At 41.0% G+C, this 23,514-nt stretch overlaps 1 protein-coding gene across 1 annotated transcript in view; it reads right to left on the bottom strand.

Annotated features, from left to right (window-relative positions):
• Positions 1-21,892, bottom strand: part of Tmem182 (transmembrane protein 182) — a 44,845-nt gene extending 22,953 nt beyond the window's left edge. Inside the window, exons 1-3 of the mRNA XM_048352470.1 lie at positions 21,584-21,892; positions 21,241-21,340; positions 19,563-19,661 (exon numbers count right to left, since the gene is read on the bottom strand). Coding sequence (XP_048208427.1) covers positions 19,563-19,661; positions 21,241-21,340; positions 21,584-21,715 — 331 coding nt within the window. The 5' untranslated portion in view covers positions 21,716-21,892. The remainder of the gene's footprint in view (positions 1-19,562; positions 19,662-21,240; positions 21,341-21,583) is intronic.
• Between the last annotated feature and the right edge of the window lie 1,622 nt (positions 21,893-23,514).

The following is a 23,514-nucleotide window of genomic DNA, read 5'->3' as shown; positions in this document are numbered from 1 at the left end:
CTGCTGAGCTGGGGCCTCTCCCACCGTGAGTGGACCCCCAGCAACCATATGCAGAGGGTGGGTCCTGAGCATCTCTGCTCCCCACAACCTCTTCAATTTTTCAGGTGGACCAGTCCCCAGGTTTCAGAAAAAACATAATACAAAACAGGCCAGAGAAGCAGAGACTAACTTCCGGAAGATTTCTGAGTGACTCCACAAAGATTTTGGGATGGCATGTCCGGCGTCGACAAGCTGGCTGTCAGAGTGGCAGAAAGACCACAGGGCCCTGGAAATTCCCAGGGGCACACTTCCCCTGCAGGGGCTTCCATCCTGTGGCATCCAGCCCACCTAGGCCATCCGTCAGTGGCTTCAAGGAACCCAGATTGCCCCCTACCCTGTTGCACTGGGATCCTGGGCGGGCCCCCATCTGTTGTAAAGTAAATTATCAGAGATGCCACATTTTGAAGGGTCAAATCTTGGAGTAACCTTAAATAGGGTCAGGTCAGGGGGCAGGGTCACAGGAAGCTCCCAGTCCCAGGTACTTGACTGACAGGTTCAGTATCCTATAGGCCAAGTGCCCACCCCTGTCTCTAGGTATTCAGGAACACCCATCACCTGGGGGTGGGACTACCCTTCCTCTAGGAATTCAGGCATACTCTTGGAGACAAGATGCCAGACCCTACAATTCACCCCATGTGGCCAATGATGGCACTGGCCAGATCTGACCTCCTTACTTCAAATTGGAAATAAGAGTCTCACAGGGACTTTTCTGCCCAGGCTGGCTTCCAACCACAGTCCTCAGATCTCAGCCTCCTGAGTAGCTGGGATTACAGACATGAGCCACTGGCAATTATTTTTGTTATTCAGGTGGAGACTCAAGGGGCTTATCTATAGCTGGCCAGTTGGGTGGAAATAAATAAAGTTTGGTATTGCTACTATTATTGGTGGTATAAAACAAGCTTGGAGGGCTGGGAATATGGCCTAGTGGCAAGAGTGCTTGCCTCCTATATATGAAGCCCTGGGTTTGATTCCCCAGCATGACATATATAGAAAATGGCCAGAAGTGGCGCTCTGGCTCAAGTGGCAGAGTGCTAGCCTTGAGCAAAAAGAAGCCAGGGACAGTGCTCAGGCCCTGAGTCCTAGGCCCAGGACTGGCAAAAAAAAAAAAAAAACAAAACAAAACAAAACAAAAAGACAAACCTAAAACAAGCTATGATAAAAGGTGTCTTTACAGATTTTCATTTGTATGCCTCAAGAGTTTTTCTATTAAGAAATTACAATTTCCTCTTGACTTTGCATGAGGTGATTTACACAATAAATATTCTTTGACACTACACAGAGAGACATCAACTCAAAGGTTCACAATTCCATAGCCATAGTATTTTGATAAGTTATTTTCCGGTACTTATGTATCAGAATGTAAATGTTTTATTTACAGCTTAAAGATAAACGTCAGTGTTATCCATTCTTCCAAATTTGCGATATATTTCCTTCGATGTACGAAGTGAGTTTTGTTTCCACACATCCTCAGGCACATACTGAGTGAAGTGTTATAAAACGATTTAAATGAAACCCAAACGACTCTCACCTCACCGCTTCACCTCCCTCCCTCTGCGGAAAAGGAAGAACTCCAACATATGTCACTGTAGCGTGAGGCAAGACGAATCTCACAGACCAACAAGTCTGTCCTTCACCCCCAGGCACTGTTGCTGTTTGTCCTGGCAGAGCCTGGCAAAGCTAAAAATACAGGACTGCCTGCCCAGAGGCAGAGGAACAAGCTGTACAGTGTGCCCGCGTCTGAACTCTACCACTGTCGACGTGCCCAGGCAGGGCAAGTGCTCTGTATGGTCCATTGACTTCTTTCGGGACAAAAGGAACACTGAGAGACCAGCTGAGTTTATTTCATTTCCTACTGTAAAAATGGACAAAAGGTTCCAGGCAAGACATTCACGGTGCAGGTCCTGCCCCTTCCACTCGGGCTGTGACCTTGGGAAAGCCCTTGAATGTAGAGAAGTTCAGATATCTTCCCTGAGAGGAGAGGATGCTGAAAGCCAGAGGTTATCTGTGTTTGTCACCTTCTTTGCTTCTCCTAAGGACCACGTGCTCGGGAGGGAACCTTCCCAGGTGTAGGGGCTGCAGCTTTGCTGTGGTAGGGGTAGTAGGCCGGAGGGCACTGGACTAGGAAAGCAAATCATTTGATCTCAACGTACGATGATTCAATGTACAGTTTTCTGAATTCACAGTGGTGTAAAAGTGGCTCATAGCCAGTAGAGACTACCCTTGGATCCCAGTCTTTTCTCAGGCTAGCTATGTGTGATGTCATCCTCTCCTGCACAACTGGGCAGCCCTCGCTGCTAGGCAGCCTCACCTGCGGAGATCAGGGGATGGGGCCAGACAGAATCAGCAGACACCAAGTCTCTCTGGGCTGTTACTTTCAGTGAGGGGCTGGCACAGTCGTTTAGCCACCACTGGCATTCTTTCTGTAGCCATCATGTCTAGTTTGTGTTTCACAGAGGGTAAGTGAAATTCCTCCAATTTAAACAGCCAGTACATGACAAGCGAGGTCCGTTTTTACTTCATGGACGTTTGGGGTTCCAGCTACTAGTTTCCTCTCTGTTGTGGTTTTCAAATAAATGGGCGCCGATCTAAGTCTTTTAGCTGACATCCTGGTACTCCTCCTCCTCCAGAAATGCTGAAATTATACAGAAGTTCCTGGTGTGTATGTGTGTGTGGTGCTATTATCAGGCCTCGAGGATTTTGCAGTATCTTTCCTCTAACTCAAATAAATAGCATATCCCACCCATTGCTTCCTGAAGTCTAGCCCTCCCCGTGAGCATATTTGGAGGTGGGGGGCCTTGGGAATTGCATAGATCCCGATGAGCTATGCGTATGAGGCCCAGATGACGGAATGCAAGGAAGCAAGAGATGCTTTTCCCTCTGATGCGCCAGGAGCAAGGAGAAATCACCTGTGAAGAAGGCTCTTGCCAGAACTCACTCATGCTGATCTCCAGGGTCCTGGTTACCAACCTTCAGGACTAGGGGAACTATGTGTTCACGAAGCCACCCAGGCTCTGGGTTTGGTTTTGGTTTGTTTTTTTGGGCTGTATGGTCATCTATGATACTACTGGTCCTTCAGAACCCGATGGAGAACTCTACTCTTCTTGAAGAGATAGAGTGTAGTGACTAATTAAGCAGGAGAGCAGTGTAGTTACAGCTGGAAATACCCCTACTGGCTGTGTGACCTTGGCAAGTTATTTGATCTCTCCATGCCTCGGTGTCCTTCTCGAGCATGAGACAATAATGTTATCTATTTACAGTGCAGGTAAGCACTGAGCAAGGGACTCGGTCAGGTTCTTGCCCCGTGTCAGTCTCCACATTGCAATTTCTCTTTCCATATCCATGCTCACTTCCTGGCTGTACACTCCTTCAGATTTGCCCATTTTTACTTAGTCACACAGAAGCTTTCTTTCTACCTGGCATGTACTGGATGCTCAATAATATAATGCATGAGGAAATAATCATTAACTTATTTCTCAACCCGGAGCATAATCTCAAAGTTAATACGAAATGAAATGGCCATTGGCTAGAATGAAGCTAGGAAATGAATCTGTGGTCTAGACCTCAATACAGTCGCTGGAGAGTTTCTAATTGGCGCAAATCCCTACAGGGGAGCAATGGCCCCTCGTAAAGGAGTAGCTGTGGAAACCAAGGAGGAGATCTTAGCACCTTGGTACTAATAGGACTAAGGTCCACGTGACCTTCCATCCCGCATATCCAAACACCTGGCCATGGAAATGAGTCGAGAGCATCCATGATTTCTAGGCATGTTGCTGTCCAACTCTAAACGCCAGAAGAGGGGAAGTATCCTCATTCAATTACATTTTTTACCCGAGGATCTGATCTACACCTGATGGCTTGCCATCCTTCATATTAAGCTATGAAAGGAACACCATTCAAACCACATTGTCTATATAGTTGTAAATATGAAAAATGCAACCTTCTTAGTGTGCATAGCTTTTAGAGAATCAATAGCAAATAGCTACAGCACATATTTATTTACTAAACATTCTATTCTAGAGTGGTCTAGGAATCTTTCAGATGATTTGCCTCTGAAAGCCCTAATAGCCTAGAAATCATATTTTCCAAGGAACCTTAAGGTCCTTTATTTCATAATGCTATTTTTTTACATTGGAAATATTCCTCTAAGAATAACTCAAAGTAGTTCTTATCATTTCTACATTAGGAAAGTTAGCTTAGAAATTCCATCATGCTAACATAATTTGTTATTTTCCCTGTATTTGTATCATAGGACACCTATCAAGAGAATGGATTAGTGCTAAATTCCACTCTTGCAGGTGGAATCCCACTTCATGCACAAAAATGGATTGAAATTCTACCTTGTGTCAGAGATAATGCTAGATATACAGTTCCTGCCATAATAACTCAAAAATACACAAACTATGTGATTTAACAGTAAGAAGACAGAAATGTACATGAGATGATCATTAGCTGTTAAGTCTAAGGAAAGAACAGAGATGACACATTACACAAGCACCTGACTCTGGCTTAGCACATTGCATCAGGCTACTTGGGATAGAAGCTTCTTAGGACAGTTAGTCCTCTAGACAGCACAAAAGAGGGGAATGGTACAGGGGTGGTAATGTAGGAATGTAACTAGGCAGGAGCATGAAGGAGGAAATGCCCAAGTTGCAATATTTTATTCTAAAATCCTAGATGCTCTATACTCCGAGCCATTGGTTAAGATCATGACCCTATAGTCTTTTAATGGAGACCAAGCCCCTGTCAAAGTCGCACAGGCCTGATGTCCGCTATGTGTCATTCCATGAGTGACTCCTCCACTTGGAGGGGCAAAGAGACGTAAAGGTGCTGACTATCACTTCCGCACCCAGCCAGCTACTGTACAGATGAGAAACCCTTTGGACAGGGTCCACAAGAGAAAGGATTCAGAGTTGCGCCACTTGTAACCCTCTCCTCTTGGATAAAAACACAAGTTATGGCAGCTTCTACATAGCCAATTCTTCCCTGCACTTCTACTCTATCCCTTGAGGTGGATTGATGCTTGTTAGTTGGTCCTTACCATAATTGCACACCTCGAATATCTCCTTCAAACCCCTGATAGTGTTTTGCTCTGCCAGTCAATCAGTCTTTGCTAGTTTCCTATTCTACATGGCTCTTTTGATGTACCTAGGGAAGCATTCTAATCTGTGCTATTAAAGGACCAAGGAATGTCTGGAACACCCCATCCATCCATAACACCAGTGGCTTAGTGCACACATTCAAAAGGATAATGAGCTTGGAGCCAGGGAAAGGGCCCCACGGAGATAGCAGAAGGCACTTGGTGATGTTTCCAATAGGATATAATTTTCTTTTCTTCGTGCATAGACATTGAATTTTTGTTGCTATTGTTAAGCAGTTATACAAAGGGGCTACAATTTTCTAGGTCAGGTGATGAATACCACGCTTATGGTCAATGCCACCGCTTCTGTCATTCTCCCCCATTAAGAATGTCATTATCTAGTGGCAGATTTTGGAGCCAAATTTTGTGACCTTCTTGCAATGATATGAAAAACTTACTAAGTAAAATTACAACGGTCTTTTCTTCTGGTCAGATGGATCTTCACTCTATTAGTATCAAAACCATGGATATCTAGGTGCCAGTGGCTCACATCAGCAACCCTAGCTACTCAGGAGGCTGAGATGTGAAGATCACAGTTCAAAGCCAGCCCAGGCAAGAAAGTTCATAGACTTTCATCTCTAATTAACAGGCAAGGAGCCAGAAATTAGCTTTGCACCAGCAGTGAGTGGAAAAAGCTAAAGGACAGTGCCCAGGTCTTGAGTTCAAGCCTTAGTCCTGGCACCAAAAATGAAACCTCAAAGATCACTGAGGACAAGCATGCCATCAGGTTTTGCATGGGTGGAGGCTGGGGTGGGGGGGGGTTGTTACCAATGAGAAAGGTAGAGGGAAAAATAAAGGAGCGTATGTTCCTTTATTTCTTTCTTCTAGAACTTTTAATTTTTTTTTCCTGATCTTCCTCCTCCTCCTCAAGGTGAGCTTCATATATGTTTACACCATGCCACACCCATCCTGTAATTAAAATGAAACTAATATCATTTTATAGGGGTATTGCCAAATTTTTGTAACATGGAAAGCCTTGTTTTTCCTTTTGGTGCGTTGTTTCAATAAGCAGGCAGAAGAAATGAAAATATGAAGTAGCTTCTATGAAATGGAGATGGTAGTTCTGAGAATTTTATGACTCCAATTGTTGATCATTGCACTACAACACATTCCTCAGTCTAGCAATGGAATCCAAGCAGTACTAAAGTTTATCATTTTTGAGTTGTGAACTGTGGGAATATAATGAGGATGGAGAGACTTCCCTTGCTATAAAGGACTGTCTCTTCATGTGGGCCAGCAGATGCCCACAGAGCAGCTAAAAGCAATCAATTTTGATATTGTCTTCCTTCATTTTCTCTCTGTCTCTTTTTCCACCTTAAGTTTTGGCTTCCGTTCCTATTCTATCCTGCACATGGGCATGCTAACTCTTCACTGTTGAAGACACAAGAGTAACTGAGGATAATTTTAAGATCTGTGATAATCACAGAATTCACGCATTTTCAACTGAAAAATTTTACAGTTGTCCATTCACCAAACAGCACACATATTCCAGCCATTTCCCTACAACCAAAGGCTCGATGATCTCCATTTTGCCTTTCGAACTTCTCCTTTCCTCTGAGTCATCCTTGGAGTCAACCTGCCTTCCTGAAACAAGAGGCCTCCTGGATAAACATGCTGGGAAAAGTCAAACGACCTCTATGGGTAGCCGCAAATTTCTTAACATGGACCAGACTTTGACTAATTCTGAGGCAGTAATCAATTATTGTCATTATCTATGCAAGCCTTCAGTCTTTGCTACCTGTGTTGGTACCACACTAAGAATAATCCCTTTCTTGACTTTACCATCATTCTTTTCTTGGGGATGGGTGACTGGTCCTGGTTTGTGAGAGCCCCAGAAACAAGTCTGGGAGCTATGACTTCAGTTACAGTAGTGAGCCTTACAAAGAAGAAATAGGGTGTAAAATCCTGCAGTAAATATTTTCTCTGTTGCTATGGACCTGCTGTGTCCAAGGGTCAGCTCTCTGTGCCTTAGTCTTACTGTCTGGCAGTGTTCAGCCCAGGTTTTCATTTCCTGCTCTACAGAACACAGGTTTCTAGAGCACTCCACTTTTCTTCTTGCTTCTCAACTTGTATGCCCTGTTTCCTTCTCTTTAGCCCTTAGCAATGGAGCATCCTAGAGGCCAGTCCTCCTTTGGCTCCTTTCTTTCTTTTTTTTTTCCAGTCCTGGGCCTTGAACTCAGGGCCTGAGCACTGTCCCTGGCTTCTTTTTGCTCAAGGCTAGCACTCTGCCACTTGAGCCACAGTGCCCCTTCTGGCCGTTTTCTATATATGTGGTGCTGGGGAATCGAACCCAGGGCTTCATGTATATGAGTCAAACACTCTTGCTACTAGGCCATATTCCCAGCCCCAGTTTGGCTCCTTTCTACACTCATTTTGAAAACAGCCTTATCGCACTCAATGGATTTCAACATATCTTTATGCAATGACTCCAAAATTCCTGTCTATAAATCCAAAAGCATACTAGATAACTTAAACTTAACCTGATTAAATACTTCCAAAGCGTCCTCCGCCATCTCCAGCTCTTCTAATGATAAATTCTTCTCACCAATTGCTAAGGATGAAAAGGAGTCATCATTGTCCTTTTCTCCACACTCCACACCCAACCAATCAGTAAATTCAGTCAGCTGTCTCTTCTGAATATAACCACTTAAAGGGAACATCCACTTCTGGGAAGGTGAAGTAGACCACATGCTCCTATTCCTTCCACTAAGTACAACTACCATGGACATTATCCATAAACTAGAGTGCGAATACTACAGAGTGGACAGCAAAGGACAGATCTACGAGGAACTTTAGCATTCCAAAATAGCACCTGATGGATTCCATCTTATTGTCCATGTATCCGTGACTCAGAATCAGTAAGGGAAACAAGACAACAAAGCCAAAACAAACAAACAAACAAAACACCACTTAAGAAAATCCCTTCTAACTCAGCCTGAGAAAAACTGCATATCCACTCCTACAAATAAAGCTTGAGTGGCATATAATTCCACCCACCACAGTAGGTAACAAGGTATTTCCTGTGCACCCCTCCGACCTCCCCAGAGGAGCTGAAATGTTACCCCTATTGGGTGGCAAAGAGACCACCCTCCACATTACAGCAGAGACCAGCTGAGGTGCCTGGTTTCTAACCCTCAGGATATGTATGAGAAAGAGCCTTGCCCATGAGGGCAGTTACAGGAGGCATTGCAGAGAAGCAGGCATCTACCACCCCACTGCACACTGCTGCCGGCACTCCTACATCAGTGCAGGCTGTGGATGGGCCTTGGATGGAGCCTTTCCCAGGCAGGCTGGTTTCAACGAAGCCCAACCCGTACCTTACTAGGGGGTCAGGAAAAGCAGACTGGAATGAAAAAAAAATGTAATTGCGATATGACTTTCTAAAAGCGCAGCTTTACAATGAAAAAAAATCATCACAAATTCAAGGAAAAAGTAAAGTTCATGGGCACCAAGAATACAATAAATGCAGAGATTATGCTGTGTATGTTTCTATTGCATAACATTATTGAAATGATGAACTCTTGTCATAGATGAATGGTAGCTAAGGGTTGGCATTGATAAAGGAAGATGTGACTATAAAAAGGAAATGGACCAGGTACCAGTAGTCTTACCTGTAATCCTATCTACTCAAGAGGCTGATATCTAGAGGATAATGGTTCAAAAACAAGCAGAAAAATTTTCTAGATGCCATTTCCAAATTAACCAGAAAATTCAGGACTAGAAGCCTGGTTCAAGTGGTAGAGTGCCACACAAAAAAGAATAACAAGAAAGAATTTGATGGAATAGAATAGCTCAGTGTCTTGCTTGTGGAGTGCTGATCACACCACGTAACCCTACTCATAATAAAAGACATAGGCAATATCCACAATGTTGGTTTTATGGCTTGGGTACTGTACTGTGGCACTGGAAGGTGTAAATGATGAGAGGAATGAAATAGCATGGGGCCTCTGTGTCATCTTTGCAACCTAGAGTTTGTTTTGAAAATAATACTATGGGAAGCCTGGTTCTTTCTGCAATCCTAGCTAATCAGGAGGCTGAAAATGCAGTTTAAAGCCAACCCAGGCAGCAAAGTCTGTGAGAATCTTATCTCCAATTAACTACCAAAAAGCTGGAAGTGGAGCTGTGGCTCAAGTGGTAGAGGGCTAGCCTTGAGCACAAATGCTCAGAGCTCTAAGTTCAAGCCGTAGGAACACACACACACACACACACACACACACACACACACACACATGCTCATTCATACTGTGTGAGTCATATAGAGAGAGCAAACAAAATATATTTATTGGTAATCACTGAAGCTGGGTGGTAGCAATATATAGAATCATTATATTCTTTTTCCCTAGAAGCATTTAAAAATGTTTGGCTGATAAAATATCTTTAAGACATTTTGCATATTATATATATGCTATTTTTGTTTATTTTTGGTTTTATAAGTGACCTTTACTTAATAGATTTTCATAGAATTGTTAGAAACTTTTAACAGTACATACCATACTAGAATTAGATGAATCTTCACCTCTTGATATGCTATTCTTAGCCATTTGGAACAGAGAAAAATATCTTAAGTGGTCCCTGATTTCATCCTTGCCTTCTACATTTTAGCAAAACAGGCTGGTAAATCCTCTTTAAAGTATATATCAGACAGAAAGAATTCTTTAGTCTTCCTCTGATTTAAAAATCCCAGCCAACTCCCTTGCAATGGCCCAGCCTAACTGATCCCTATTTGCTCCTTCTTTCCCCTCCCTCTCTACCAGCCCGGTTGGCTTAGCTCCTGTTCTGGGCACTCATCTGGCATATCTTATCCTCTAGGTCGTCACATCCTGTGTTGGCCCACCCAGAACCATCTTCTTGTGGTTGTCCCGTGGCTGGCTCCCTCACTTTCCTCTGGTCTCACCCAGATGTCACTTTCTCAGAGGGACTAGAGTTAGATGAATCCCTGCCGCCCAGCCTGCTAGTCTTGAGCTGCTCCCCTGTGCTCTGCTTTTCCAGGGCACCAACTCGCCTCCACCAGTGCAGGCCCTTTACCCCTGCTCCCCAGACTCAGAGGATTTGGCTCATCGAATTTCTTCAATAAATATTTGGTGAGTGGATTTCAGTCAATATTACTGGGTAAAAAGTGACAAATGCTTGCCAATTCAGTATTGAGATGATGGTGAGAATATAATAACAGTGGACATTAATTTTTAAGCTCTTATCCATGTCAGTAAGTCAACCAGCTATTTGGTGTGCCTACACACACACACACACACACACACACACACACACACACAGAAAGAGAGAGAGAGAGAGAAAGAGAGAGAGAGAGACTTCAGAGAGCAGAACAGGGAGCAATTCACTAGGGAGAAATTATGATAAATGCCTGCGGACTGATGCTGTCTTCTTCTGGTGCTCCAAACTGGTGCACCACAGAAATAGTTGACATTTATTGAATACGAAGGATCTGAAAGCCACTTTGCTAAGCACTTGAATTATCATCTCTCTCCATTTGCATAACATCTCTATGAGGTGGGTAGTGTTTATACATCCCTTTACAAAGGAGAGATTAAGAAGCCAGCACACAGGCTGTTAGCTGATGAGGTGGCTTGTACTTCCCACAGACCCTTCCCACAAGCCCATTTCTGTGCTACACGTTGTCTGTGTCTCAGCCATCTTGTTCCCGGAAGAGACACCAGGCAAGCTGTTCACGGAGCTCACCTGAACAGCAGAGCCCACCCTCCGCCCAGGCTCTCCTGCTCACTACCGACATCAATCACTCTCCTCCTCTCCTCGCGTGCCCTCATTCACCCTGGTGCTCAGCACTGACACTTCCGCCACAAACACAAACATCCTACAACCTTTTACATCTTCTCTCCAGAACTTTATTGATTTACATTGTCTTTCTATTCCGTGTGTGTGTGTGTGTGTGTGTGTGTGTGTGTGTGTGCCCGCGCGCACTACTACAATGGAAGCTCCATGACAGGGTGATCCTGGAACACTCAGAGTGATATCTGGAATACAGTCAGTACTCAATAATCTCCCCCCCACCCCGTCATTTGTGGGGCTTGACCTCAGGGCCTGGGCGCTGTCCCTGAGCCTCTTTATGCTCAAGGATAGCACTCTACCACTGGAGCCACAGGACTTCCTGTTTTTGACTGGTTAATAGGAGATAAGAGTCTCATGTGGATTTTTCTGCCGTGGCTGGCTTCAAACTGTGATCCTCAGATCTCAGCCTCCTAAGTAGGTAGGATTACAGGAATGAGCCATTCATGGCTGGTTTCAGCAATCTTTTTGATGATTCTAGTTGACCCTGTCTTCTAAGAATATGTCCAAAGCTAGATGCAACGGCATGGTGTTGAACAAGAGAGCTTAAAATGAGCTCCCTGTTTCTTTTGGGTTTGAACATTCTTTGTGAAATAAGGAGGGAAAGGCAAAGAGACATTGATATAATTTCCACCCCAGAATTGGAACAGGCCACATAATGTTGGTATGGCAAATATACAGTCAGCCTTCCATTTCCACATGTGCCACAACCAAAGGTTCCAATTGTGGATCAAAAGTTTCAGGAAGAAATATGTCTGCAATGAACATTTATTATATTTTTTTAGATTAATTATTCTTTGAACAATGCAAAACAGCAACTATTTGCACACTATGTCCACTGACAAAGGCATTATAAATCATTTAGAATTTTTTAAGAAGAAAGGATAGGTACATGTGTGGGTATGTGTATGTTATATTCAAATAAGATATCATTTCATACTAGAATACTTATCAATCCATGGATTTTGGATTCCATGAATGGTCTCAGAACTACTTCCCCACAGATGCTGAAGGGCAATTAAGCTTCCAAAGGGCTTGGACTTGATATTTTAGGAGCAGATGTCAAGGTTGCCTAACCCCACCCCCACCCCCCGTCACCTGTCAATGTGAGGAGACATTTGTCATTGTCACAATGGAGGGGTTGCTACTCACATCTAATGGGTTGAAGCCAGGAATACTGCTAAACATCCTGCAATGTAACGGGGCCTTCTAAGTGGCAACGTATACAAAGTATTTTGACACACACACACACACACACACACACACACACACGCACACGCACCCTAATGTTGAAAACCCCAGCTGTACAGCTCTGGGAAATTCCTATCAAGAGAGGAGAAGTCTACTTGTGAGTGTGGCAGACTTTGCCATAGATATTACTCAAAGGCTCCTTACAGGGGGAATCTGTTCTTCCCCAAAGAAAGTAACTACACAGCACAATTTTCAGAAATGAATCATATCCTGTGATTGGAAAGATATTGCATAGATTGGAAACCTAGCTTGGGAAGCTCATGAATAGATTGCAGATAATATATAATAACAAACTCTCTAAAAGAATTTTTTTATTCTAACTCTGATGTACAGTCCTGGAAGTATGCAATGAATCCATACCTAAAGTTCAGGTGGGTCCTGTATAGCGGCCGACACACCTGAACTGCCCGCGGACCACACTGGATCCCATGTGAATAGCCAGCTGCTAACCGAGCCCCACAGCCTCCTGGGAACTTCCTTCCCCGTTGGATCTTCCCTCGTGGCTGTGCAATCCCAAACGTTTGAACAAGTAGCAGGAAATGAAACTGACAACACACCTTTGAATATCTAGGCACTTGGCTTTTATAAGGAAAAGAAGACTAGATGGCATTTTCCATTAGGTGTTTCCAAGCATGCTTCTTCTTCAAAACTAAAGCAGTTGAAGAGTTTAGAAAAAAGAGTACATTTAAAACAATTCCCCAAGTTGCTAATGAATACATTGAAAAAAAAACTGATAAATTAGACCCAGTTACTCCAAAACATAAATCTGCTAGGGGAGACGGAATGAGGCATCCAGAGAGACTGTTGGATGCAGGGAGCAGGTCACTAGATCGCCACAACTCCTATGTCAGTGCTAGATCTCAACCTTAAGGTATTTCCATTTTAATTAAAAACTTTACTATCTTTGTAAAAAAAAAAACAAACACATTTAGTATACGATAAAGGTAATAATAAATTAATATTTTGCACAACTTTCTACATATTATTTATAATAGTAAGGCCTTACTTCAGAGTAGTAATTTCTTTTAGCATTTGACACGTATGTGTTCAACACAATCCGCCTGCATTAATTGCACATTTTAAGATAAACTTTAAAGGTGGAATTATTTCCCGTGTGTGTGTGTGTGTGTGTGTGTGTGTGTGTGTGTGTGTGTGGCTGGTAATGGGGCTTGAACTCAGGGCCTGGTTTCTGTCCCTTAACTTCTCAGCTCATGGCTAATTATCTACCACTTGAGCCACAGTTCCACTACCGCCTTTTCAGTGGTTAGAGATAAGCATCTCGTGGACCTCCCTGCTTAGTTTTAAGTTGTATTCAGCTTTCCCTCGCATAGTAAGACAAGTGTGTGTGAGTGTGTGCATGTGTGTGCGAGGCTTGTTTTTGTTATGATGTGCTTTTCTGGTAGCTAGGCCAAGTCAAGTGTTGGATAATTGCAAAGGTCTCAGCTTTCTCTCTGCCCACTCTCTGCCCAGCCCTGTGCGAGGTTTCAGATTCAGTGCATTCTGTTGCCACGCCCTTTCTGAGGGTCTGGGCTTCTTTGTCTATTCTCTTGGGGGAAAAGAAGGAAGAAAGAAGACTGGGGAAGATCTTCAGGTGGCAACATGTGCAAACAAACAAACAAAAAACGGGATGATTTCCCTTACTGGAGAAAGTACACTGCTAGGCAAAGAGCCAGCATTGTCCAATAATCTAAGAGAACCAGCAGAGATCTGGACAGAGCAGAGGGCTGCAAGTTATGACATGGAAGAAAGAAGTTTTTATGAGAATTATGATCCCAGCCCTAAGTTGGAGTATTTTGGATGACTCACTCACTGCCAGCTTTCCTCCCTTCTCCTCATTTGGCTAGAAAGCCCAAAGCTCCATGTCTCAGCCGAAGGGACATGTATCAGCGTCCTGATGAAGAAATCATTGGCAGAAACCCACGGACAATTCTAGGCACACGGCTGCTTTGTGGAAGTTAGTACACCGTGGAGATGACTGTCTGCTTGAAAGAGCTTAAGTCCTCCACAACCCCTTTACGGCAGCTGCCTCTAGTTTCCTTGTAGGAAGAAAATAATGTTTTTTATTTCATTCTAAAATTTCAGTCTTTTGTTGTTACTTGCCTCCTAGTACAGGCTGACTGATAGCAGCTAAAAGTCACCAAGCTGACTTCCTTCTGTCAGTCTCCTATCATTCAACTCAACTCATCTCTTAACGCTTAAAAAAAGAAAACTGGAAAAGAACACTAGATAAATAAGCACTGACAATAAAGGACAGCTGAGAGTTGAACACAAAAAAATGAAGACTGAAAATTACAAAAATGCACACAAGAAAAATTTTAAGAGCAAGCTGGATCCATGTAGTATGTGTTTAGAAACCCAAACACATGTCAATAGTTACTCTAGGCATTGGTATCCACATCACAGTTCAGTGTGGTAATGGGCTGTCCCCCGCAATGCTCAGTGAACATTTTGTGTAGAGTGGATCCAAAATAATTACGAGACAGTAACCTCCCACTTGCATTGAGCATGGCATTGAATGGAGAAGAAAATAAAGGAACAAAATAATTATAAAAGCAAATGATGAAAATATGTGTTGTGAATTGTCAAATCAATCAATCCTTTTACAAAGGAGAACCCGGCTCCATCCAAGTGTCAGCCAGTTTGGGGGACACCCAAGAATGCCTCCTCAGGACACAAGTTTGTACTAGCTGGAAGGACAAAGCTGATTGGTTAGAGACTGGAAAGGAGGAGGGCAGAGAGAGAGAAACAACATTCCCGGAGAGGTCATGGACTATGCAGAAGTCCCCAATGCCTGTGAGAAACAGACTGCGGATCTGTAAGGTCAGGAGGGCTATGTTTTCTTGTGTGCATTTTTTGTTGTAACTCACCCAGATGAGATTCTGTTCAATACATGCTACTTAACATGAAAACTGGGACCTCAGTGGGAGAGCCAATGCTTAGCAAGTATGAATTCCTGGGTTCAAGTCCCCCAAATAAGAACAGAATGAAATATGTCATTCAGTGCTAAATTTTTCCACTTGAAACATTAAAAAGTGGTTTATTGTTGCAAATACTAAGTAATTTTTGCCAGAAGTCATTCTGCATGAAATTTTTGAAGTATCCCCCAATGACCAAACACACTAAGTCATAGGGTAAAATATGAATCAGTTATGTTCTGTATAATGAGGAAGCTAGAAGAAAAAGAAAGGTAAAAGAAGTAAACAATTATAGCTAAGTATAACAACAGATAGATAGATAAATAAATAGATGATAGAGAGATGTGTGTATGTGGTCAGTCTATGGGGACATTAAGAAGAGGAAAACTCATTCATTCACTATTGAATCATCTTGAAAATTAATTTATATCTAGCATATCATTACCAAATGATACCCAGGAAGCAAACTGTCACTGAATGTAAACATGAAGCAATCCAGAAAAATAAATCTAATTCTGGGAAATTTCTACAGTAATAGAATTGCCTAATGAACTCCAAAATACACAAGCCTAGCTCTAAAACAATTTGGAGAACTGAGCCACCTTTCTAAGCAGAAAAAGTCACTCCAACAGCTAGATTTGAGAGTATATGAAACTGAGAGTTTAAAGGAAGTTAGGGATTCAAAACAACTCTGCACACAAGTCATATTCCAATGGAAAGGCAGAACAATCTGGTAGAGGTTTAATTTGACCTTTCATTGAAGTACACGTAGGAGACATATGCTTCTATTTGGACTATGCACTGATTGTAGTTTACAAGATTGTCAATAAAACAGAAACAAGAGGCCTGGATATTTGCATTTTTCTGATAATAATAAGGTGTATAAAGACAGCATCCATGATTCTCAAAGTCTCAGTCTCTTATGTCATCAGTAGAATGATGTGGAATGATTTTAAAGGAATCATTCCAGTCATAGATCACTGAATTTGGCATGGGCCAATTGTTACTAAAAAAATTTAGTTGAACACATTTTACCAGCAATTTCCCAAACCATAATACATCAAAGTTTATTAAAAAACATTTTCAATTTACTGAAAGTAACTTGGTAAGTATATGTCTGAAAACCATGAATCTACAAAGAAATAAATAGTAGTTGTGGGAGTCTTGTGACAACCATGTAGTTTCACTAACTAGGAAACACACAGAAAAGAAATTTGGTGAATGCTATGGCATTCTTTTTTATACAGGAAACAAACAAAGAAAAATCTCAGATACTTTTCTATATTATTATGAGGATAAATGAAACTCATGTACTATTTTGGTTGTAGGACCTATCTTTGAATATCTTAGTCATTTTTATTCAAAGTGCTTGATAAAATTCCTTTATGTGAATAAGGAGTTACAATATCTATGCCAAAAAAGAGTTTGATAAATTAAAAAAAAATTGGAACTGGTTTTATCACTAGATCCAAAAACTGACACACTAATTATATATGCAGTGCTACATAATCTTCTAAGTGTAATTGCAGTATAATTTCTCTGACATGCATTTACCATCCCTCTCCATCATAATTATTATGCAGAGATTATGTTACCTTGATTTACTAGTTCTTCACTATCTCCTTAATTTGAAGGTTTTTCAAATATGTAGATTTCGTTTTATATATATGTGGCCTATGCTTGCTCTCTCATTGAAGGACCTCAACAAATACAAAACAACAATGTCAATGTAACTACCTGCTATTCTGGAAATCTCATTCTGTCCTTCCTTTGACGAAGGTATCGTTGAAACTTCTCTAAATACAACTGATTAATTTTGCTATTGTCTGTGCTATCATATCTTCTCCTGCCAGTAAGTGCCCACATTGTGCCCAACACAACTGCTACCGACAAATGTGAGGTGCCTTGTGCAGTTTTTAGTGGAAAGAATGCCCATACCACACAGATTTTCAAGACCAAGAGCCACAGTCTATGAACCACAGGATCCTGAGTGGAGATGCCCAGCTACAGAAGATCTCATCTCTTTTCCTGTCTATAACAGTGTTTATGCAATAAGGACAAATGCTACCGCCGGTCACAAACATAAAACAAAGTTATAATGTACAGGAATGCCTATTTGATAAAAACATAAAAGTACAGATTTGTTATGTTCTGTGATGGTTAATGTTATGTGTCAACTTGGCTAGACTATGGTTCCCAGTGAGTGAGCAAATATAATCTTAGATGTTTGCCAGGTGCCAGTGGCTGACATCCAAAATCCTAGCTACTCAGGAGGCAACATCTGAGGATTGAAGTTCAAAGCCAGCCCAAGGAGACAAATCCATGAGACTCTTATCTCAGATTAGTCAGCAAACTTCTGGAACTGGAAATATGGCTCGAGTGGTAGAGCATCAAATTTGAATGAAAAGGCAAAGGCCATTCAAAACATGACACTTTGAGTTCAAGTTCCAGTTGTTAAAAAAAAAAAGAAAGGGAGAGAGAGAGAAAGAGAGAGAGAGACTAGATGTTTTATGAAGATGTTTTTTAAGTATGATTAGAATTTATGATCAGTTGATTTCTATCCGGGTGCCAGTGGCTCATGCCTTTTAATCTTAGCTACTCAGGAGACTGAGCCAGTCAGAGTAGAAAAACTACCAAAAAATCTGGAAGTGGATCTGTAGCTCAAACAGTAGAGCCTTGAGCATAAACTCTCAGGACAGTGCCCAGAGCCACAACTTAAGCCTCAGGCTGGGAGAAAAAAAAAATCAGTTGACTTTGAGAAAGCAGATTATTCTTCATAATGTGTCTGAGCCTCATCAAACCAGTTGCAGGCCTTTAAGACCAAAGACAAGTTTCCTAGGGAAAAAGGAATTCAATCACTAGGCTACAACATAAAACTTCTAAGGAACTTCTAGCCTTCAGATTCAAGATTGCAAAATCACCTCTTCTCTGAATCTCTAGGCTGCCAGCTTGCTCAACAGACTTCAGACTTGCCAGGCACAACAATCACTAGTCCAAATCTTTAAAAATCAATCTCTTGATAGTTAAGTAGATAGATAGATAAAAAGCTAATCTCTCACATACACGCACTCACTTTCTATATATGTATATGCATATATAAGTACACACACATATATGCATATATATATGGGCTCCATAACCATAGATTCAGCAAGATGGGATGGAAATATTCAAAAATAACCGCCTATACTTAGCATGTACAGCAATTCTATAAACCAGATAGCATAGAAACTACTTAACATAATATTTGCATTGTATTTGGTACTAAAAGTCATCTAGGCTTGATTTAAATATATAAAGTTATGTGCAGGTTCTATGCAAATACTATGCTAATTTATATCAGGGTCTTCAGGATCTGAGAAGTTTGGTATCCATTGGGCTATTGAGGGATCCCACGGTAATAGGGAACAAATTGTGTGTGTGTGTGTGTGTGTGTGTGCATGTGCGTGTGTGTATGTATAGGTATATGTGTATATATATCCCTATATATGTGTGTGTATGTATATGTATAGGTATATGTATATATATATGTGTGTGTGTGTGTATATAGTGTGTGTGTCATATATTTAAGCTATTGAATCTCTTTCTTTGGAGAATTCTTACTAATGTAAGTTGATCCTCAGCATTAAATATATTTGGTACTTTTTTGAAATAGCTTTTGTATTGATAATGTATACAAACCCTCTGTTTTAGTTAGGAAAATCATATTTTTGTATAATTTCTAGTTAATACTTTCTGGTTCTCTTTCCTCTGTAGACTGTCATACTCAACAGCATTTAGTCCTTGTGTGTGACTAGCATGATCATATTCTCATGTAACAATTGTAAAAACTGATTTAGAGTTAAGATGTATCTTGTAATATTTTCATTTATAAAACTAGTCTTAGGTCAGTTAACACCTGGAGAAGCAATTCTTCCCAATAGACATTACTATATTCATAACCACAAACACATCTTAAAACATTAATTTTATGAGCAAAAATGTGAATCATAAAAACTCAACTTCTTGTAGGCCAAGTGGTTCAATTAAACTTATAAACAGGGTATTAAAAATAACATCTTTGACTTTTCTTTTTCTTTTTTGGCCAGTCCTGGGGCTTGAACTCAGGGCCTGAGCACTGTCCCTGGCTTCTTTTTGCTCAAGGCTAGCACTCTGCCACTTGAGCCACAGCGCCGCTTCTGGCCATTTTCTGTATATGTGGTGCTGGGGAATCGAACCCAGGGCCTCATGTATATGAGGCAGGCACGCTTGCCACTAGGCCATATCCCCAGCCCCATCTTTGACTTTTCAAAGACAAGTAGCAGTTACAGTATGGGAATTGCGGGTATTAAATTACTTTTCATGACCACCAGAATGCTGTGGCAGACAGCCTGAAGAAAAGCAAGTCCGTGTCAGTGGTACCAGGAGGACAGAGTACTTACTAACTGCAGAGTCATAGGAGGTTGAATTGTGCTCGCCTCTCATGAAGGGGTACGGCGACAGGTAGGCGTGTGTGCAGTTCTTGGATGGTGGCTGATTAGCTGGAAAGAGCAGCAAAGCAATGGTATTTATTACTGACAAGCTCAAGCAACAATGGCTCATTCCTAATGGAACAAAATACAAGAGCCAAAGGGTAAAGAAACAAAACAAATGGTCAGTTCCAACAACAAAATCAGAGAGTTGTGTTACGAGGGACAAAAATTCTTACTAAATAGGGCAGAGGACTTTGACAGCGAATTTCCCTTGAACATCTAGCTAGCTCTATGATGCAATGGACTAGAATAAATACAAATGGCATAGTATGGAATTCAAATTGGAGTCATGATGGTTCATTTATGTTCCTGTTCGCTATTTCTAATCCCTATGTCTCTTGGTATGATCTTTCTCTTACAGGGTCTGACTTCTTTTCACCTGTCTACATTTCAATTGAATTTCCTGAATTGCCATTCAAATTGTACCTATTCTCCAACCCAAAAGTCTACATTTCAATTGAATTTCCTGAATTGCCTTTCAAACTGTACCTATTCTCTAACTCAAAATAAGATGTCAAAGTAAGATGGTCTACTAGGTATTTCTTTTGAAATGTTACTTTATTTCTACTTTGTCCATTTCTTCTCCTTTCTCAAGAGTACTGGGGTGGGAACACCAGGGCTCTACCTACTACACAGGTTTTCCACCCCTTTGTTCTAGCCCTCACTACTTTATCCTTTCCTATATAATGACTTGCCATCTGCTTTCTGAAGTCTTCTGTTGGCCTTACGTTCTTCCTACATGTTTCATAATTTCAACTATTGTGTAAATACATACTTTGATTTTTTTTCATAGGAGTGTTTGATAAAAGACTAAAAATTTCAACCCATTATAAACTTAGGCCAATAATCAAGTCTTTCATTATGAAGACAATAAAATGAATTGATTTTTCAAAGATTAATACAAGATAAGAAATACAGTTGAAACAGTGAATCATAGTCTTATAAAGTTATTCAACTTCAAAAAGGAACTTTAAAGTTTCTATACAAAAACACAAACATCAAAAGCAAGGCATTTCTAGATATTGCTTACAAACTTAGGTAAAGCTCACATATACAGGCTTTCATCTGTGGCTGGGAGTAATTAAGTTTCATTACACACACAAAGATCTTTTTTAAACTTTGAGGCCATGAATACAAAATAATACCTTTACTTCTGGATTTTCTTACATTTGAGATTTCTAGTGTCTGTTGCTAAAAAGGAATGGTTATTAGCAACAGGGTAATAACAGACATTTGAAAAGGAAATTCTATAGATAATATCTGTTTTGTTAGTTCAAAGTACTGAATATTAAATTATATATATGCAAACATCACACACATGCACACTACATATATAGAGATAGGTATATTATAGATAGGTAGATAGATTTTTGTTGTTTTCCCATAAATACTCACACTTCTCTCATATGGTTGAAAACTTTCTAATTTCTACAAACATTATGTCTGGAAAGGAAGCTCTTCCTTTGAAGACACAGTGTTGAGATGTTATAGTTAGGAAACTAGTCCTCTGTAAGTGATAGATACTAGGTAAGAAGCTGTTTGTTTTTGTTTCAGAGACAAGGGACAAAAGAAAGTAAATTGTACTTACTATACCAGAACTTCCAGACATTGGAGTCATTCTCTTCCACAATCCCATTAAACCAACACCTCCAGAAGAATCCTTCGTGGTGGAAAGTGACATTCTCTATCTGCACAGAAGACAAATGAGGGAACTTGAGGTCATCCCAAGGAATAAAATCGAAATTATTGCATCGAGGAACTTTTTAAAGAAATGTCTTCGATCCCCAATACCCATTTCTTATAGAAAAGAAATAGAGACACCCCACCCCCCACACACACACACTGCTATGCTATTCTCTGACTTCAAGAAGAGGCATGAAATCCGTCTTCACCCCTACCCAGCACCCCAATGCTTAGAAGAAGAAACGCACATTCTGTTCACCTGAACACTTCCCCACTTCGGTTGCGAGAAGCCAATAATCTGATCCAAAAGCCACCAAAAACAGTAAGACCCCCAAAGCACCGAAGATGGCCCCAAAGAAGATGGCGATGTTGAGCTTCATTTTCAATCCAGTGGTTTGTTGTCAAATAAAATTTTTTAAAAAAAATTAGATGGTAGTTAACCTCTCAACAATAGCTATGAAAAAGAATAAGATCCTTGAGTAGGCAGAATCTAGGAGAAGACTGTCGCGGCTCATGTTTTGGTGGCTTCTCACACCCGCTGGTGGATTTGTATTCCCTTTGCTCTTTCCTGGAGGGGCTCCAGCCCCACAGCTGAGAATGGCTGGCTATTTTAAGAAACAGATTGAGGCGCTGTCTTTCTCCCAAGGGGATCAAAAAATAGCTGACCTTCCCCTGACTATAAAGAGACAGCTCAGGAGCTGGCGCTGGTGTTCATGATTGCTATTGGGTGGAAAGAAGAGAGCACAGCCATGAAGTCATTGACAGCATTGACTCCAAACCTTAAGTGTCCGAACAAGCTGCTCTTTAGTCAAGAATGACTACGACATCCTCACAGACAACTTGATATACACTTTGAAGTTATGTAAGTCACAGTTATAAAGAACCACGGAGATTTCTCTGGTAAATCATCGAAGTAGTAATTAACCTCTTAATTTCTCCTGGGCACTTTTTGGAGTAGAAAATAATATTTGGGGGTCCAGATTTGTACCTTAGATATTCAAATATATGCTTGGAAAATCATGAATATCCATAGCAATATAATTCTCAAAAGTATAAAGGGCTTTATCACTTACTATATAATATATACATTATATATTGTACAACAGCTCAAAGGCCTTACACCAGGTTTGTTCAATAACCATCCTAAAAGTGAATAAATCAGAAAAAAGTCTAAAGAATACATTGTTTTCTGGATTAAATGAAAAAACCTGGTCTACTCTTTTTTTTAAAAATTTACTTCAAGCATATAACATTCTCAAAATGTGAGTCATAATACTCATACACATCACCCAGTAGAAATGAAGCCACATTTTCTTCAAACATGTCTCTTTACAGTCCATTTGTTTAGTTTTGAGGTGTCAATATGCCTGAGATTAATTTTTTAAAACGATGTGTGTGCTGTTTTTAAAACCTTGTACCGTCTCTTTGAGCATGGTTTTCTAGGTTGTTAACAGTAAGCTGAACTACTTCATCTTCTAATAAGGTCTCTGAACTCTTGTAGCATCCTTTGCCGATCTTTTATTTGGTGGTGTGGGGTGAATCCTGAGGATGGCTTTTCCAAGGGCAAAATGATTCTTGATGAAGATGAAAGCTGCTGGTTGCTTCTCCTGATAGGCAACTGCAGCTGTGAAAGGCCATGACTAAATGTTTACACGTAGAATCAGATACTGTGAGAGGTAAGTGGAATTGTAAACTCACCTAACCTATCCCTCATCTAACGCTTAAATCTTCTTTAAAAAACAACAACAACAACAACAACCTCTGTACACCATCCAGCCTTGGTAGCATTTCTACTTTGTACTATTTGAAAGCATCAATAGTAGACACAGGACTTTTACTTTCTGTCAAAAGCTATATCCTAAGAGTTCACAGATGTTAGTCCTAATCTATTGTGTGAGACCGCATCACACAGGCTTAAACCCTCTGTCATCAAGGAAGCTTTCTGATCTTCTCTAACTGTCCCCACTCTTCCTATCAAACCCTGAAGATGGTCCTCCTTTTTCTAGGCTATTCTGTTCCTTTAAACATCACTTAGATTCATACCATTTCAAATCTCTCTATTCATATTTTTCCTACAAGTTCCAAGCACTCACCTAAAATGAGGCACAATAAAGAATCCTGGATAGAACTGTTTTAAATGGGACTGACTGCCACTGTTTCCCGTAGGTACCAGAGGCCC

This window comes from Perognathus longimembris, chromosome 8 (assembly GCF_023159225.1).
Source record: "Perognathus longimembris pacificus isolate PPM17 chromosome 8, ASM2315922v1, whole genome shotgun sequence".
Classification (NCBI taxonomy): domain Eukaryota; kingdom Metazoa; phylum Chordata; class Mammalia; order Rodentia; family Heteromyidae; genus Perognathus; species Perognathus longimembris.
This window is presented reverse-complemented; position numbering and strand designations above follow the sequence as displayed.